The sequence below is a fragment of the Perognathus longimembris genome, chromosome 10 (genome assembly GCF_023159225.1).
Source record: "Perognathus longimembris pacificus isolate PPM17 chromosome 10, ASM2315922v1, whole genome shotgun sequence".
NCBI classification, from domain to species: Eukaryota; Metazoa; Chordata; class Mammalia; order Rodentia; family Heteromyidae; genus Perognathus; species Perognathus longimembris.
Window position 1 is genome coordinate 9354064 of NC_063170.1, and position 19392 is coordinate 9373455.

The 19392-nt window shown below is 47.7% G+C and overlaps 1 protein-coding gene across 2 annotated transcripts; it reads left to right on the forward strand.

Moving 5' to 3' along the window:
* Positions 1–372: 372 nt before the first annotated feature.
* Positions 373–15421, forward strand: Marveld3 (MARVEL domain containing 3). Of its 2 annotated transcripts, XM_048355168.1 has the most exons (4): positions 373–803; positions 4217–4344; positions 14076–14765; positions 14980–15421. In XM_048355168.1, the coding sequence occupies exons 1-3, from the start codon at positions 463–465 to the stop codon at positions 14711–14713; spliced, it is 1107 nt and encodes a 368-aa protein (XP_048211125.1). In that variant the 5' UTR covers positions 373–462; the 3' UTR covers positions 14714–14765; positions 14980–15421. The 2 variants fall into 2 exon arrangements, with proteins under 2 accessions (XP_048211125.1, XP_048211126.1); XM_048355169.1 differs by lacking the exons at positions 14076–14765; positions 14980–15421 and adding an exon at positions 9453–10242.
* The last annotated feature ends 3971 nt before the right edge of the window (positions 15422–19392 follow it).

Genomic DNA, 19392 nt, shown 5'->3' on the forward strand with positions numbered 1-19392 from the left:
AATTTGCAAGCTGAGATGGCTTCTGCTGAGTAACAAATGACTCCCCCCGCCCCCCGCATCCTCACATGCAGAAGACAAATCATCTGTGAAGCTCTTGGGTTCTGTGGGCCAAGAACATGGAAAGAGCACACTGGGTGAGGGGGTTGTCTGAGAATCAGAATGAGTAGGGTCTGGGCAAAAAGACTCAGATGCTAGGATGAGATCACACACACACACACACACACGCACACACACACACACACACACACACCTCACCTCTGTCGCGCACGGGAGCGCCCCCTGCCGGCGGCGCGCGCCCAGGTGCGCACTCCCGAGGGCCTCCTCCGGCCGCGGAGCTAGTGCGCGTGCGCACAGGTGAGCGGCCACCAGCCCCGCCCACCTGAGCTCGGCGTCCACTCGGGAAGTTCGCGTGTGTGACCCTCGGGTGGCTCCCGGGCGGGGCACACGGAGCCGCCGCCGAGCATGGAAGATACGTCGGGGATTCGCGAGCCCCCGGCCCGGCCTCGAGAACGCGACCCGGACCGTCGTCCCCACGCCGACCGAGGCCGCCACCTCGAGCGGCCGCGGGACAGACCCGGGGACCGGCGCCGGGACCGCGACCGGGGGCGAGAGCGAGACCCCCGCGGGGACCGGGACCCCCGCCGGGGCCGGAGCCGGGACCCCCGCCGGGAGCGACCCAGCGACGCGGGCCCCCGCGCGGGTGAGCCAGGAGCCTGGGGAACGGCCCGCCCCAGCCGGACGCGGGGCGACCCCCGCGGGCCCCCCTGGCCCGAGCCCTGGGGGACCCCGGAGCCGCCGCCAAGGTGAGGGGCGCACCTGCTGCCCGTCCCCGGAAGCCGACGCGGGGAGGGGGGAGAGGCCGTCCCTCCCCTTCGCGCTCTCGGGGGTGACCTGAGACAGGGAAACAAACCCCAAAACTTTAAAGTGCCCCCTCCCCCCTCCCGCGGCCCGGCCGGCCCTGTGGCGCCCAGCCGTGCCCGCGGGCCAGAACCGGAACAAGAACAGGTGGGGAGAGATCGGGTGGGTGGGGCCAGCCCGGGGGAGGGGGGGGTCAGCCCGGGGAGGGGAGGTCAACAGGGGTGGGTGGGGCCAGCCCGGGGGAGGGGGAGGTCAGCCCGGGGAGGGGGGCCAGTCCAGGAGTGTGGCCAGCCCGAGGCTCCGCCCCGCGCCCCCCCCCCCCCACTTGGGTCACACCACACCTGCAGATCCTCCTCCCCAAGTTCTTTGATCATAACTACTCATGAGGCTGAGATCTGAGATTTGAGGTTCGAAGCAGGAAAGTGCCTGAGACTCATCTTCAAATCACTACCCAAAAAACAAAACAACAACAAACTGTGGCTCAAGTGACAGAGCCTTGAGCAAAAAATAAATAAATAAATAAATCTAAGGGATGTACCCAGGCCCTGAGTTCAAGCCCCAGTACCAGCACAGCTGAGAGAAGCTACACATTAATCAAAGAACTAACTGTACTCTAAATTCTCCAGCCTTGAGGGCAAAGATCGATTTCTTCCTCGATGTCAGTGAGAGCTTTTTTTTTTTTTAATTAAACAATTGTCTTGTGGTGCTAGACTTGGAACTCAAGGCCTTCTGTACCACTTGAGCCAGGCACCCCACTTCTGTTTGCTTTACATATTTTTCAAGTGGGATCTCACATGGATGCCTGGGTGGGCCTGGACCCCATCCTCCTATTTAGGTCAACTTTTTATTTGTTGACATGGGAGTCTCAAAAACTTTTTTTGGGGGGGGGCAGGGGTAGCCTCAAACTGTGCTTCTCCTGAGTGTTTCTACATATACAGACTCCTCAGATCTTATGGTTATTGGAGTGCCCTCACACCTATGAAAAAACTGTTCCCACCCTTGTCTGGTAAAACTCCAGGAACTCCCATGAGCCCTTGTGAGGAGAAAACTTTGAGTTGTTCTGGAAAACTCTGAACTAGAAACATGTAAGGATGGAAGGGAACACAAAGGATGGCCCTCCTAGGAAATCAATATCCATCCAGTTCTGCCAATGTTACCAGATGTCAAATTATTTGCATAAGTGATCCTGAGGATTGAATAGAGGGAGGGATACTGCCCCTGCCCTCCTTAACAAGGAGTCAGACAGGTCATGGGGTGTGATTCTTTGGGGGGGGGAGGGGGCGGGAGTGCTTTGCTTGAACTCAGGGCCTAGGAGCTGTCCCTAAGCTTTTTTTTTTTTTTTTTTTTTTTTTGCTCAAGGACAGTGCTCTTGAGGCCACAGCTCTACTTCTGGCTTTTTGGTGGTTTATTGGAGATAAGCGTCTCTTAGACTTTCCCACCCTGGCAGCCTCTACTGTAGGATTTGGAGGCTGCGCCCAGCCTCTCTTATGTCTATACAGCAGGAAAGCTACTATCCAGTGTTTATGTTACTTTATCTAAAACCAACTCATGACAAAGATTGGGCCCAGATACTGATTCCCTGACTAAAGCCACACTGCACAGCAATCTCTCAACTAGGAAAAGCAAGAGCTGCATTTGTACATTTCCTTACAAACCCCACCCCACCCCAGAATGAAATACTCTTGCTTTTTTTTTTTTTGCCAGTCCTGGGGCTTGAACTCAGGGCCTGAGCACTGTCCCTGAGCTTCTTTTGCTCAAGGCTAGCACTCTACCACAGCGCCACTTCTGGCCTTTTCTGTTTCTGTGGTACTGAGGAATTGAACCCAGGGCTACATGCATGCTAGGCGAGCACTCTACCGCTAAACCACATCCCCAGCCCTACTCTTGCTTTGTATTTCTGTTGCTCACAGCCAGTTAGAAGTTTGAAACAAAAGGGTCATTTCTTTCTGAGCCCTCCCGAATGGGTGGAGTGCAGAAGTGGGTCTGCAGAGATCTGCCCGTTCACCGTCCACTCTGAAACGGGGGGAGGACGGGAAGCTGGCCCGCCGCAGCTCAGTGTGAAATGGACCTGAGTAGGAGACACTTAGATTTGGAAAGAGTTGAGCTGGGCTCCCGTCTAAGCTCGGAGATGACCCACGGGAGATGACCTAAACTGATGTCTGGAGAAGGAAGAAAGGAGCAAAACTGGAAAAGGAAGATCACAGGCGCTTGGCTTTGTTCTGTTTTTGTTTTGGCAGTATTGGGGGTTTGAACTTCGTTTTGTTTTCTTAGCTTAATTTTCAGGTAAAGTCGTTGGCTTTTTGCCTGGGTCTGGCCTTAGAACCAGCCCTCTGCCTGCCGCCTGCATCCCTGAGCTCACACGCATGTGCCACCAAGCCTAGTTTGTTTTGTGTTTTATTGTGTTTTTTCCCCCTAGTAATCAGGTTTGAACTGAGGGACCTTTGATTGGTTTTCCTTGCTTGCTCGATTGGCGTTCTACCACTTGAGCCACACCTCCAGCCCGGCCTTTTGCTGGCTATTTCAAACTGTGATCCTCCTGACCTCAGCCATCTGAGTCGCTGGGATTATGGGCATGCTTCAAGTAGAACAGCTTGCAGACACATGAGAGGGCACATCATCATCTTGTGGGGCTAGAGCAGCGCTGTGGCTAAGGCTCTGTCGTGAGGTGACTATGTAGAGAGATGAGCGAGCACCTCCCGTGCAGTGCTGAACGATTGCAAACCTAAGAGAAACATGATGACTTCTTTGTTCTCGAACAATCCCTGGGGACCCTCCAAGTAGAAGACAGCCTCCTACTGAATCTTGGACTGAGCCCAGCATGTGCTAGATAAAAAGGGGGAAAGGAAACAGAAAGTGCCAGGGCTGGCCAAGGAGGAGATGAGGTGACTATTGATGAGGTTGTATATTGGGGCTCCTCTATGCCTGGAGAATGATGACTGCCCAGGCACATTGCAAAGGCGAAAAGGACAGCATGGTGACCAACAAGAGCACTGCAGTCCTGTGAATGCAAGCTTGCTTTGCGCTGAACTAAGGACTTCTATTCCCAAAGAAGGAGGCTTGAAAGCTACCTGACGGGAGAGCAGGCAGGCAGCAACTTGACATGGAAGTCAAGTGCGCAGGTGTACAGCATGAGGATGATCACATGGTTCTTTAGCCAGAGTTGAGCCCTGGGTTCGACTGTCCTGCGACATTACTAAACCAGAGAATTTCCTGGAGTCTAAATTTCAGTGGCAAAAACAAAAGAGGGTTTTTTTCTGTTCTACAAGTTCTGCACTGTTTGGGCCCACCGTGAAGAGGCGAGTCCTACCCCCTGAAGTGTGCATTCCTAATGGCAATGTTTGTTTTTTATTTGTCATAGTGAACCCACATCGGGGAGATACATGTCCTCCTATCCCCGGCCTGGGCGAGAAGAAGTGGAATACTACCAGCCAGAGGCTGAAGGGATCCTGGAATGCCACAAATGCAGATACCTGTGCACGGGGAGAGGTGAGCCTTGGCCGTTTATTGTTACTGGTGGTTTGGGAAGGGAAAGGTGAATGGAGCTGAGTTGGTGAAGCAAGAATTGACGAGACTTCCTTTTTTGAGGTTCCTAGCATTTTCTCTTCCATACCTGCATGAGATTCTTGCTTTCAAAAAATAGGAAGTTTGGGGCTGGAAATGTGGCCTAGCGTTAGGGTGCTTCCCTTGTATACATGAAGCCCTGGGTTCGATTCCTCAGCACCACCTATATAGAAAAAAAGCCAGAAGTGGTGCTGTGGCTCAAGTGGCAGAGTGCTAGCCTTGAGGAAAAAAAAAAATGATGTTTTTAATTGGGCAGTTGTGGCTCATACCTGTTACATAATCCTAGCTACTCAGGAGGCTGAGGATCTGAGGAGCATGGGTTCAAAGCCACCCTAGGCAGTCAAGTCTGAGAGACTCTTAGCTCTAACTAGCCACCAAAAAGCCAGAGGTGGAGCTGCAGGTCAAGTGGCAGCACACTAGCCTTGAGCAAAGAGGTTTAGGGACAGCTCTCAGGCCCTGAGTTCAATCCCCAGTGCCAGAAAAGAAAAAAAGAAAAGTTCTGAATGTGCTTCCTGGGTTCCAGTGCTTCTCAAACAAGCCAGGAGCCCAGAACACTGATCCATGCATGCAGCTCTCTCTCCATGCAACTTGGTGGGCTTCAGGGGGTGCGCGGGCTCTGAGCTGCCCGTGACTGGCGGAGGCTCCGCTGGGAAAGCAGGCTGATTTGGAAGAGAGAGGAAACCACCTGGGCGGGGCTGCCCAGTGGCAGCCCAAGCCACAGGGACAGGGGCGAATGGTCTCCTTGGAAACCTGAGGCTCAAACACGTGACCAATAGCTTTGAAATTTCATTGATGGAGGTGCACAGTGAGAAACAGATTTCACATTAAGACCAAGTATCCAAATCATCAAGAAACTGTACTTACCCTACTACCTACCAAGTACTCTCTATATAAAACAAGCCAACAAAGAAATCCAACCCAACGAATATCTGGAAACCCCTTGGATAATATTACAGGTACCATGGATTCCCAGGGCTCTCATGTTTGCACTGGGCCTGGCTTTGCCAACAATGAAGAAAATCTGGTTCATCAAGGTGAGCCCTAGTGTCACCTGTGACTTGTGAGAAATCTTCCTGGGCTGAGTCTGATGATGATGGGAAAACATCCTAGCCTACAGGGGAGAAAATATAGCACCCATTATGAAAAATGTGATTTAGGATGGTGACAGAGCTGTTCAATTACAGGATTAAGAGGAACTTGGAAGTAAGGACTCCAGGCGATCCTGGCAGAATGAGTTCGCCCTACTTTATATATGTATGTTGATGGATATAACCTCCTCACTTTAATGCTTTCAGCAGTTCTTAAGGTTCTGAGAGGTACAGAAACTTACCCAAAGGCGCACAGCTGCGTTTAAGAGCCTGGCGCTAAGGCCTCAATGAGTTCCTTGCTTGACTTCTCTTGATGATACAAGTTCCTAAGTTTTTCTCTAAAGATTTTATTTTTTCTTTTGTAATTGATTTACTAAGAGGAAAGGGCAGGGCGTGGGCATCTGACCAAAATACACCTGGATCGAGCCTTGATTGCTTCTGGCTATTTGGCATTGAGCCTGCAAGTTGGGCTGCTAAGTCAAGGCAGTGAAAAGACGGTTCCGCCTCTGAGACCAACCAGTGAGGCTTATAAAGAACCCCGGATCCTCATAGACCATGTGAGGACACAGTAGTACACTGTGCAGAGAAAAGCAGCCATTGTACCCCAGGAACTTGACTCAAGCAGGAAATTCATGCCTGGATATAAAGGTCACCTAGAGATTGTTAAGACACACCTTAGATTGGATCATGATTTGCCCCCAGCAAACCTGCAAAGCCGGGAGGGGTGGCAGCTGAGAGCTTCTTAGCTTCCTGGGGAATCCCCTAGTCTGGGCTGTGATCCGCCCTTACAAAGTTCAGTAAGAAGAGATCTTCAGTGTTGGGGTCAGCTGTGCCTTTAAGAGGCCACAGCTGGCTTGGCCCGTCCCCACTTCTTCCGCCTTTAACAGGAAGAGAAGCCCCTGCTCCTGGGGCGAGCACGTATGCAATGGCGGGGTACCCCAGAAACCCAATCCTTGGGGGGCTGGGCCTCTGCCCACAAGGGAAGTCCCCTGACATCACTTGACGGACAGCTCTCGTGGCCAACCTGTTGTCCCTCTCTAGTGCCCGCCCTTCGGGGTATATCTATGCCTCCTCCTCATTTGAATAAAATTAGAATTGTCCCAGAGACGGTCTCCAAGACCCCATGCTCCCTTGTCTTCCTTGGGCTGGCGGGCAGGGGTTCTCATGACCACACGCCAACCGAGGCTCACCCGGGACCCCGCTCCCGCGTCTAAACCCTACTGGCCGGGGGGACGTGAGAGAGTGAGTATGGATCCCACATGGAAGAGATAGATAAGCCCAGGACCCCTCCCCACGTGGATGGGGAGGGACAGAGCGAAGCCTGGCACTTCAGAGAGAGACAGGCCTCCAATGCACTTTGACTAAGCAGGAATTCTCAGTAACACCTTGAGGGACTGAGGATAAAGATCAGATTGGAAGCAAGTCCAGATGTCATGTGCACATCTCAGGCCACCAAGGAAGGCTGTGCGTGCATAGGTTTATGCCCACTTATGACTTGCAGGGACAGGAGGGACGTCCCCTGCTAGAAAGGTGCACTTTTTGGCTCCTCATTTGTATTGGGAGCAGCTTCTCTTCCCCCCTTTCCTTTCCCACCCATCTTAGATCCATAGTATTCAAGTCATGCCTTCAACTCCTAGCCATAATTGAAAGCATCTTTAAAAAGTTTAACTCTCGGGCTGGGGATATAGCCTAGTGGCAAGAGTGCCTGCCTCGGATACTCGAGGCCCTAGGTTCGATTCCCCAGCACCACATATACAGAAAACGGCCAGAAGCGGCGCTGTGGCTCAAGTGGCAGAGTGCTAGCCTTGAGCGGGAAGAAGCCAGGGACAGTGCTCAGGCCTGAGTCCAAGGCCCAGGACTGGCGAAAAAAAAAAAAAAAGTTTAACTCTCAGCATAGCATGGTGTTGAGCACCTGTAGTCCAAGCTATTTGGGAAACTGAGACAAGAGGACCCACCAGAGTCCATCAGTTCAAGACCAACCTCGGCAATATAGGGTGGGCTCTGTCTCAAAACCAAACAAATTTCTGAATTGCTAAATTTTTGTAGTTGGAAGTGTTGGTTTCTTGCTTAGAACCCTGAGGTTGTAGGTGCTGAGAGTGTCTATGGTTTGTCTTTCACAAGGATGGCTTCTTCCCTCCAAGAAGCCGAAGCTGTGGCTGGCATTGTCTGTCCCTTTCTCGTTGCTGTGGTGAATGCTGGGGCAAAATAACTTAAGGGAGGAGAGATTTATTTTGGTTTGTGATTGCAGTCCCATTGTGACAGGGGGCTGGGAAGGTAACGGAGAACAACTTACCTCATGGCAGCCAGGATACAGTAAGGAAATGTGCAAGAGGTGTTTCTTGTTAGGAAAGATCAAGCAGACCAAAAGAAAAAAAAAAGAGGATGGAGACATCAACAGATCAGATCAGGATTTAATCATCACTGAAGAGGGGCACCAAGTAGCTACAAAGAGAGTAGGAAATACAGGGGACATAGGGCATAGGGGTTTAAATAGTCGAGTGGGATTTGTAATGTCCTTGTAGTTGTTGCAGAAGGTCCTGTGTTGGGTTTCTGATGTCTTCACAGTTCTGGCAGAAGGTCTTATGCCTTTAGATAAGGCCGGGGATGACACCTTGTTAGGAAATACTCGAGGATGGGCATTCTGATAAGATTCCGGATGGAGGGAGATTGCTGGGAAGGGCCCCTGGGGAGGGTGGTCAGTGGGCCATAGGAGCAACATCAAGTTAGGAGAGCAAAGCCAACCCCCATCTCTTCTTTTCTTTTTATTCCATGTAGGCCCCCATGCTGTTAGGTGGAGCCACTCACACTCAGGGCAGATCTTTCATGCTTCCTTAACTTTCTTTGGAGATGTCCTCACCCAGAGCTGTACGTTACTGAACTCCTGAGAAGTTCTCAGTCCAATCAAACTGACAATCAAAAACCAACCATCACACCATTTTGCCCACGAGGGGAAAAAACAGTGGGCCCAGTACCAGAGGCAATTTGCCTGCAATTCCCTAGAAAGGTTCTTGTGGAAAGTTGTGTGTGGCCTTTTCTAATTTATTTTCTCATTTAAAGTATTCCCATTTCAGGTATTAATACTTTTCATACCCCTAGCAAATAGAGCCAGATGCCAGTGGCTCATGCCTTTAATCCTAGATACTCACTCAGGAGTCTGAGATCTGAGGATCATAGTTGAAAACCAGCCTAGGCAGGAAAGTCCCTGAGACCTTTATCTCCAATTAACCACCAAAAAACCAGAAGTGGCACCAGGGCTCCAAGTGGTAGAGTGCTAGCCTTGAGCAAAAGAAACTCAAGGACAGTACCCAGATTCTGAGTTTAAGACCCATAACCAACTTTAAGACTTACTTACTGAGTTAAAGTCTAAGAACTGTAAAACAATCCTTCTCAGTTCAGTAAAGATTATGAGTTTAATTAACCTAATCTTTCCTATTTCTAATACATGCAAATCATGATCCATTTTTTCTTTTTTTTTTTTTTTGCCAGTCCTGGGCCTTGGACTCAGGGCCTGAGCACTGTCCCTGGCTTCTTTTTGCTCAAGGCTAGCACTCTGCCAACTTGAGCCACAGCGCCACTTCTGGCCTATTCTATATATATAGTGCTAAGCAATCGAACCCAGGACTTCATGTATACGAGGCAAGCACTCTACCACTAGGCCATATTCCCAGCCCAGTGTCTTTCATCTAAATTGACCCAATGTCTCCTATCATTTTTCTGACCTCATTCCGGGCAGGCTGCTTTGCTCTTTCTCTTTCTGAAACCATTTCAGGAGACAATGATCTCCTGCTCCCACTTAATCCTCACTGGGCAGCTTTGGCTGCCCAAGTCGGGGGATGGAACAGAGAGCCGGTGGGATGAGCTACCATAGGGAAGATGCACGCGGAGCTTAACGTCAGCAGGTGCAGAACAACGGGTCTCCAATGGTAACACGCCCTCTCTTTGCAGCCTGCTGCCAGATGCTGGAGGTTCTGCTGAACTTGCTGATCCTGGCCTGCAGCTCTGTCTCTTACAATTCCACAGGGGGCTACACGGGCATCACCAGCCTGGGGGGCATCTACTACTACCAGTACGGAGGTGCTTACAGTGGTTTCCATGGTGCTGATGGGGAGAAAGCCCAGCAGTTGGATATCCAGTTCTACCAGCTCAAGCTCCCCACGATCACAGCATCAATGGCCTACAGCGGAGCCCTCATGGCCTTCTCCTGCCTCCTCATTGTCATGGGTGTCCTGCGGGTCCCTTGGCACTGTCCCCTGTGGCTGGTGATCGAGGGTTTAATGGATGTGCTCATTGCTGGGGCGTATATCCCGGCCCTGTACTTCTTCTTCCACTTTCTCTCTGCTGCCTATGGCTCTCCTGTGTGCAAGGACAGGGAGGCGCTGTACCAGAGCAAAGGGTACAGTGGCTTCAGCTGCAGTTTCCATGGGGGAGACATAGGAGCAGGGCTTTTTGGGGCCCTGGGCATTGTGGTCTTTGCCCTGGGAGCCATCCTGGCCATACGAGGTTACCGAAAAGTCAGGAAGCTGAAAGAGAAGCCTGTAGAAGTGCTTGAGTTTTAGGTGAAGTTACTCTTCACCACAGTGTCTCACAGGAATCCTTTGCTGTGGAACTTGCCAAAGCTTCAAAAGCACCAAGCCAATGGTGGGTTCAGCTCCCAGTTACATGGAACATTGCTCTCTGAGATAACCAGCTTCGGCTGCTGGAATCCAAACTAACACGAGGAGCTAACCGAAATCATGTATATATATATAAAAAAATCAAGATACTGGAGCCAGGTGCCTTGGTTCATAGATGTAATCCCAGTACTTGGAGAGCTGGGGCAGGAGGTTTGTGAGTTTGAAGCCATTCTGGCTTATGTAATGAGTTTGTATAGGATACACAGTTTGCTAGGATGTATACTAAGATCCTGTCTCACAAAACAAAAAGGAAAACCAGAAAAACAAAACCCTGTAGAGCCAGGTCCCACAGGGAAAGACATGCACCACAGGAAAGTGGACTTACTGATTAAACAGGGGAGGTAACCAAGAGACTTGGAAGGAGATCACCTTGTGTGTTCGAGGGTAGCTGCCGAGACCGGAGAGGGCTTCTCAAGCCTGAACCTTGTGTTCTCAACGCAGCCCTCTCCAGCAGGTTCTCTCGCCCTGAGCCGTCCTGTCCTCCCCACTGAATAATCCCATCCCTCCACTCCCTTCGTTTTGCAGCCACGGGCAGAGGGCATGGGGCTTCTGAGCACTTGGCTGGCTACCCTGAAATCTTTCCAGTTGGAGGTGGACGTGGGTTGAGGAAAGAGGAATCAGATTAACTCACTTGGGTTGCAAAGAAGCCATTCTGTAAGGCCCTGACAAAGGCCCATGAGAGTTCAATAAGTGTTTTGTACCACTCCCAAATAAATGTACCATTGTAAGAAGAAGTTAACCCTCTATCTGCAGTTCAGGAGCCACCCAGAAGCAAAGAATGCAAAATCTTTCCCAACAGAAGAGTTTCTTTTGGCTAGACAACCTCATGGATCATTGCACAGTGAATTAGGACTTCTAGAACCTTGTGATGTATACTTGATACAAGCTGATATGTTTTTATCCTTCAAAGAAAATTTTTAATTTGGAGGCGATAGTGTTCTCTACAATATGTTTCTATTCTCTTAAATATAGACAATTTATTGCATCTAGGTGACTGCATTTAGGAAAGGAAATATACACATGTATACACATGTGCTTGTATATGATTAGAAAGTTTCTTAAACACCGTGTAAAAAAGTATCAATGGGGGCTGGGAATGTGGCTTAGTGGTAGAGTGCTTATTTACCATGCATGAAGCCCTGGGTTCAATTCCTCAGTACCAAATTTTAAAAAAAAAAAAAAAAAAAAGAGAAAAAGGGAAAGCTGGAAGCAGCACTGTGGCTCAAGTGCAAAAAGCAGCTCAGAGACAGTTCCCAGGCCCTGAGTTCAAGCCCCAGGGCTGGCAAAAATTAATAAGATAAAAAGGAACCATTCTGCCTATACTGGTCTCAAACCTCTGTTCTCCAAATCTCAGCCTCCTGAGTAGCTAGGGTTATGGGTACCCAACTAAGAAGGGGATTTTTGATTTGTTGTTTTTTATGCCTGATCTGACTATACAAGTATTATTTTTTTATATTTTAGAAAAATAAAAAAACGAAAAACTTGATTGGCTCTCCTTTGGTTTTTTGGTTTATTATTACTATTACTGAGTCATGGGGCTTGAACTCAGGCCCTGGACGATGTTCCTAAGCTCTTTTGCTCAAGGCTAGCACCCTACCGCTTTGAGCCACAGCTCCACTTCTGGTTTTCTGGTGATTAATTGGAAATAAGAACCTCGTAGACTTTTCTACCCAGATCCTCAGATCTTAGACTCCTGAGTAGCTAGGATTACAGGCGTTAACCACTATGTCCATCTGGCTCTCCTTTGTTGTTTTTAGGACATGTATAACGCAGAGGCAGAAGTTGATGTTCAGTTATGCAGAACAATAAATGGTTATCCACAAAAACAGCCTCACCCAGAAAGGTGCTGTTTATAGCATTAAAGATCTCATGTGCTCTTCTGAGCCACTGCTTTCACAAAGCTCTGCTGTCTTTGGACAGACTTGAACCACCCCAGCTTGGAGATTAATTACAACTGGCTCTGGTCACTCCCTTTTCTGCCCCGCTGGTGTGTGGTGTGGTGTGATGTGTGTGTGTCTGTGTGTGTGTGTGTGTGTGTGTGTTTCTATACCAACAGCATGTTTGGAAATTCCTGAACCTATTTGATATCAGTAATTGGGCCAGGTCTACTACCTGGATAAAACTCATGTCATATCCTTCCACAGACCTTGTGTCCTTGGACTTGGGGATGACACTGTCCCTCAATCATTTTAGCAGTGAGCGATGTTCCTCTTGCCCTTCGGAAGTAAGCAAGAGGTGTTGGGTGTAGCCAACTAGCTAATCTCCCACAAAGCAAGACATCATCTAGTTTATTGATGTGTCTGTTGTGGAGAGAGAGTTGCCAGTACTTACAGAGCCTGGGCGAAGAGTGGGCTGTTTGGATCTAATGTTATTTGAATTTTAAATGAGAGCATGCAGCTCTTCAACTCTCAGACCCCCTAACTGCTGTGTCCCCTGGCTCTCCAGGAATTTGTGTGGGCCCATGGGAGATAGAATCAGTGAACTCCTTAGCTGCTGCTTAAGAATTAGTTCTTTGGTTCAGTTTCTTTAACTGCTATGATTATATTATAAATTTGACCCCTTATCCCCCTGTATTGCTGACAGCTATCCTAACTTGTGGGAAAGAATGCTTTTCATAAGTTCATTCCATTTTTCCTTAAGTTTCTTTAATGTCCTTCCAGTTTAGAAACATTATTGCCAGAAGCATTGCTGGACGCGTGGCTCAAGGGGTAGAGTGCCAGTTGAGATACATCACCATCTGAGTATAACGTTCTGTGACTTTTGAAACATTTAATATAGTCGTCCCTTGATATCCACAGGGACTGGCCCCGGCATCCCTGGCAGGTACCAAAATTGAAGTGTGCTCCAGACCTTTACATAACATGGCATAGTGTTTCATGTAACCTATATGCATCCTGTTTTTTTACGGCACTGAGGGTTGAACTAAGGGATCGGATTGCACTACCCCTTGATCCATGCCCCCAGACTTCTGCGATTCGTTTTTCAGATAGTCTCATGCTAGCTTTGCCCAGGTTGGCCTCCACCTGCAATACTACTACTTCTGTCTCTTGTGTAGCTGGTATTATAGCCATGATCTACCATGCCAATTCTTCTACACACTTTAAATCATTTCTGGATTACTTATAATCCTTGGTAGACTGTATAACTAGTTATAATGTATTGTTTAGGGGATAATGACAGAAAAAAAAAACCTGTACAAGCTCAATACAATTGGATTGTGTGAGTGTGTGTGTGTGTGTGTGTGTGTGTGTGTGTGTGTGTGTTTTTAATCCTCCGTTGAATCTGCAAATACAGAACACCAAGATGGGAAGGCCTCCTGTATTCACTCCATCCATTTCTCAGTTGATACTCTGTCCATCTTCAATCCTTTCTCATGATTTGACCTATTGAGACTGTTACATAAACAGAGTCACAGAGACCACAACTTCCTTGAGCCTCATCCTCATATCACAGTGTCATTCCACAATGTGGGTAACCATTGTGGCAATCAGCCACCAAAGGACATGGGTGATTGCCAGTGTTTTGCTATTGCAAATAAAGGTACTGTGGACACTCACGTACATGTATTTGTGTGGACCAATGTTAATTTTTTTTTTTTTTGAGACAGGGTCTGGCCACGTAGCCCAGGACTGGCCTCAAGTTCACAATCTTGCCTCAGCTTCCTAAGTTTTTATTTCCCAAGTAAGCCTAGGCTATCTAGGCTTGAGACCCTGTCTCAAAAGAACAAAAATCTTCCCCCAAATTTTCAGAGTAGCATTTTTCCAAACACGTATTAAAAACCAAACCACTACAAACAAATCAAGAACGTTACTGTTGGTGACTCTGACCCGTCCCCGGGTCTGGTTTGACGTGGGTGAGTGGGGCAGTGTTCATCCCTGACTCTCTCTTCCCCCAGGTGTGGTGCAGATAGTGGAGGTGATTCTGAATGCCATGGTTCTCATGTGCATCGTGGCCTCCTACTTTGTGCTCGCAGGATTCAGCGCCAGCTTCGCCAGCGGTGGTGGCTTTGGGAACAACTATTACTCACCATTTGAGGGCACAGAGCTGGAGCAGGTTCGGCAGCTGGACCAACAGTACACAGTCCTCCGGTCTCCTCTGATATATGGTGGTGTGGCTGTGTCTTTGGGTCTGGGAGTCCTCACCATGGGTGTGTTACTCCAAGGAGCCAAGAGTCTAGCAAAACTGCCAAGGAAGTGGCTCCTGACAGAGGCCACCTTCAGCCTCCTGGCCGCAGTGGGCTACTGTGTAGGCATTGGTGTTTACCTCCATGTGGCTTTGCAGATCAATGCCACAGACACTTGCAAAGCAAGAGAAAGGCTCTACGCCCGCAAGGGCCTCACCTGGATGAACTGCCAGCTGGCCGGGACCGATGGAGCAGCAGCCACCTTCGCTTGTCTTCTGGTGATTACCTATGGTGCCAGCGTGGTGCTGGCCCTGCGGAGCTACCGAGAACAGAAGCTCTACAAAGACAGCCAAGAACAGCACAGAAATTACAGTGACACACCACAATACCTGTGGTCAGGGACACTCTAAGGAGATCCAAAAGGACATCAGGTCACCCCCATCGTTGCCTTCAAAAAGACAGGTTCACGGGGCTGGGGATATAGCCTAGTGGCAAGAGTGCCTGCCTCGGATACACGAGGCCCTAGGTTCGATTCCCCAGCACCACATATACAGAAAACGGCCAGAAGCGGCACTGTGGCTCAAGTGGCAGAGTGCTAGCCTTGAGCGGGAAGAAGCCAGGGACAGTGCTCAGGCCCTGAGTCCAAGGCCCAGGACTGGCCAAAAAAAAAAGACAGGTTCTTTGCTACCACACAGTGGACCACTTGAGAGTTTTTAAGTTCTCTTTGGTTTGTTACCGATGCAGAGTGGAGTGATTGTCTCATTTTTCTCTTGGAAAAGATCAGCAAGTCGTTGTCAGCCAACTCGCTGAGAGCTTGAAAAACATATAGCCATGTTTAATGCAAAGAGCAACAGTAGACGAGGCTCACCCAATTGCAGGGCCCTCCTGGCATGGGAAGGTATCAGTGGACGTAGCTAATTAGCCAGAGAAATTCTAAAAGTGAGAGATACACATCCGAGATAGGTCCAGTGTTATAGCAGAAATATTACCCATCTTAACTGTCTAGACAGTCATCCAAAAAAAAAAAAATGCCATCCATTGATAATAGAGGTTGAACTCGGGACCTCTCATTCTTACTTTTTTTTTGCTTATGACGGGCAATCTGCTACTCATACCATGCCTCCGGTCTACCTTTTTTGCTGGTTATTATGGTGAGTCTTAGACTTTTCTGCTCAGGCTGGCTTTGAACTATGAGCCTCCAGTCTCAGCTTCCTGGATTAGAGGCATGAGCCTTGTACAGTTGGATTCTAAATGGCTCGTGATGCTTTCTCCCTCTGAGAGGGGCAGTACTCCCCGGCCCGGGAGGTGAGGTGTCTACCATGGGCATGGTGGCTGCGAACTTCCAAGCAGACCTCTTCCCTAGGATGGGAAGTTAGTTCCTGGCAAAGGAAAAGGAGAGGCTTTACCACACCCTCTGACTCCCTGCCAGCTGCTCCACGTTGGTTTCCCTGTATGGCAAGACACTCCATAGGATTTGAGTCTTGAAAGAGTTTATAATTTTTTAAAACATTAAATGATTGCAAACAGTGAGAAAATTCATACTAATAGTGAGAAAATTCACCTCTTAAATGTGTCAATGCAACTGATTTCAGGGATAAAACAGTTAATTTAACTAGATAGCACAGGCTTATCAGAGGCCTCTTTATTTCTGAATTTGCTGACAGGTGCCAGAGAGAAAGCCTTCGAAGTCAGCTGGTATCTGGTCAGTGCCCTAAACTGTCTTCATAATGTAACACATCTTTAACATTGAGCCTTAAAAAATAAAATTCTTTAAGTAATTTTATTCTCAAGTACTTTATAACTACCTGCTGTTATACCTTACACCTGTTCTCCAATAGACTAGACTATGTCAGCTCAGTTACGGGGCTTTTTTTTTTTCAATTAAAGGTTATGCAGGGCTTTTTTTCCCCTAACAGCTCTGTCTAAATAGCTAATTCATACTTGTGTGAAACAAAGGGTCAAAAGTAAATCTGGAAGGACAAGGGAAAAAAAAAGCATGGGAGAAAATAAACACCCGGACTGGATGTTGCTTGGCTGAGATAAGTGCTGTGCGGCAGGAACGTGCAGCCGGGACGTCAGAGCTGACCTGGAGCATGGTGACTGACTGCCCTGGCTCACTGAGGGGTGGGAAGTGTAACAACAAAAGCCTAACGTGCACTTCAAAGACAGCATCCCAACATGCACCATTCTCTCCTGACGTTTATTCCCTAAACCCTGTCCCTACTAGATCTCTGTCCACATCCAGTCCTATGCTGGATTAAATAGGATGACTTTGGACTATCTGACCCCAGCCCTGTGCCCAAGCCCAACTAGGACACTCTTCCTGACATGCCAGTGGCTGACAGCAACTCTGCCACTTGTCCATTTCCAGTGTTCAAAATGCTTTCGCTAACTTGATCTGTTCCAGTATCATTTGGCAGGCAAGCAAGCCAAGACTTGTTATTCACAAGTAACAGATGAGGAGACAAAACTCAAGGTTAAGAAGTTTAGCCAGTAGTTACCATTTCTCACTGTGGTGCTAAAGCAGCTCTTCGTGTGCACCCCCAGGTGACTGGAGCTGCCCTGCCCTGGCCGCTGGTTCTCGTGGGACTCCTTGGTAACTCTCAGGAAGGGAGTGTTACAAATTTGAGCTTGGCCCATCCAGACCTGTGCTCCTAGTTTGATATGTAATTATTTGCTCTAAAACATGCTCCCACTATTCCTATCTACCATGATGTGATATAGCTAAGAAGGGAGGCCAGGCCAGCGCCATGCCCTTGAACCTCTCTAAAGCTGTGGACTAAATATAAGCCTCTTCACAAGTAGACTACCCCGGGTATTGTTACAGTGACACATAGCTAACACAAAAGATGACCAAAAATATTTATTTTTGCCTTAACTCACAAATTCATAGGATGTTATGTAATGTGTTTTCACATTATTATTCTTATCTTTCCTTAAAGCAAGGAAAAAGTAGAAAAATCCTAAACTTTTGATTAAGAACCTAATTTTACATACAACTTAGGGAAAAAATATAGCTTCCCATTAAAATAAAGTATAAAATAACAAGCATTCCATTTTAAAACAAAAGCATGAGAAAGATATTCCATTTTATTTTATTTATTATTATTGTTATTTATTACAAACAATAGATTTGCTGCAACATGCTCTGGCTCATATTATTGAATTAAAAAATTTAACACATTTCAAAAATATCAAAAATACACTATAATGAGTCTTAGGACTACAATACGACAATGATTGCACAAAACCATAAGATATGAGCCCACTGTCTGGATGACAGCCATTGGCAACAGTGGGAGAAAACCTTATAGCATTTGGGAGAGGTGTGTAAGATTTAGAATACAAGGAGCTTATGCTGATTGGCTGATCACCAAATGAGGGAACAGAGCAAGTTTGACCAAAGCTGCTTTTCTCAATCTAGGAAGTGCTCCCCCAACCACAGGGCAGTCACTAACTGGAGAGAAAGACGAACTTGCCCCCATGATTGGGAGAATCTGGAGGCTCCACCCAGAGGGAAGCAAAAAATGACACAAGACAGTTCTACAGTGATGCTGCAGACATCACCAAATGGCTTGGAGACTAATTCTTCAGGAATTGGTACATGTATCATAACAGCCAAGTGCTCCCTTATGGAGGTCTCTTCATTAGTCATTAGTGAATAGCTAGAGAAGGTGAGCCTGTGGCTTTTCCGAATAGTTGCTTTTGCTGAAGGTCTACATGGAAAGAAGAGCATCAACTGAGAGTCAGTAGATTGGCCAAACCTAACTGGCTCCATCTCCTGGAAAACAGCACTCTCTACAAACAACTGTAATAGCACCCAGTGACTACACCAAGCTGTTTGCACTCGCTCTTCTGTATGCCAGGAGAATGAATTCACAGACTTATTGCACACATACACTCTACAGTAGTATAATAAAGCCTTCACTTGGGTCAGGAGTAGTAATTCAACAACTTGGCTCTAATAGTAGCATGGTAGCTTTATATCCCTACCAACATTCAATTTTTTCATATATATATATATATATATCCCTCCATCCTTTGGATAAACTAAGAATATCTTGACTGGCACACCACATGTACTTTCCTTTCCCTGTGGGACTCCTGAGCTGTACCCACAAGCAGGAGTGTTCTTTCGGAAATTCTCTTGAATTTCTCAAAGTGGGAGGTACACAGAGAGACCCAGCAATCAGGCTGATGCCAAGAACCTCTGTACTCTGCCCACTTGGAGAACACACCCACTGGGGCAAAGTCCTGGGATGATCTCATTTACCTGGCCTTCACTGACAGCCCACTCAGGGAACATGTCTGCAAAGTACCTCGTAAGACAAAAGAGATGCATAGGTGATGGACTGTGGACTTTTGCGCTCTGTTTTAATTCAGAGCAACTGTAGAAGGACACAAATGAGAAGAAATTTTTAAAATGTGGAACCAGTTTTGGTAAAGCCTATATTAAGGTTTTCAATACAATCAATGCTTTCTGAAAATAACCACATTTGGAATTTCAGAGTTCTGCTGACCAAAAGTAAATACTTTTGTGTGTGTGTGTGTGTGCCGGTCCTGGGGTGTGTATATGAGTGTGTGTTGTGTGTGCTGGTCCTGGGGCTTGACTCAGGCCTAGGCATTATCCCTGAGCTTTTTTTTTTTGCTCAAGGCTAATGCTCTACCACTTGAGCCACAACTCTACCTCTGGCTTTTTGGTGGTTAATTGGAGATAATTGCCTCATGGACTTTCTTGCCCAGGCTGGCTTCAAACATGGTCCTTAGCCTCCTGAGTAGCTAGGATTACAGGCATGAGCCACTGGCACCTGGCAGCAAACAAGAGTTACTTTTTACAAGGCCATGTCAGAATTCTATTTTAAAGGGGTTCCAATAAGTAGTGTGGGAAACAAACAGAAGATAAGAAAAAGGTTCACAGATAAAGGACAATTTTTATAAGACTATATACTATTGAAGTGGTACTTTTCCGAAATAACCTTGATTCTTTCAGGCATCACTATTCTATACCCAAAGGTTCTGCTGTCTGAGTAGGAAAATGTTTTACATCATTCATCATTATCATCTTGGGTTTTTCCTTCATTTTCTTTTT

Coding starts and splice junctions, on each gene's coding strand:
- Marveld3 (XM_048355168.1), top strand. CDS start 463: ATGGAAGATACGTCGGGGATTCGCGAGCCCCCGGCCCGGCCTCGAGAA. Junction 804..4,216: donor ACCCCGGAGCCGCCGCCAAG/GTGAGGGGCGCA, acceptor TATTTGTCATAG/TGAACCCACATCGGGGAGAT. Junction 4,345..14,075: donor ATACCTGTGCACGGGGAGAG/GTGAGCCTTGGC, acceptor CTCTTCCCCCAG/GTGTGGTGCAGATAGTGGAG.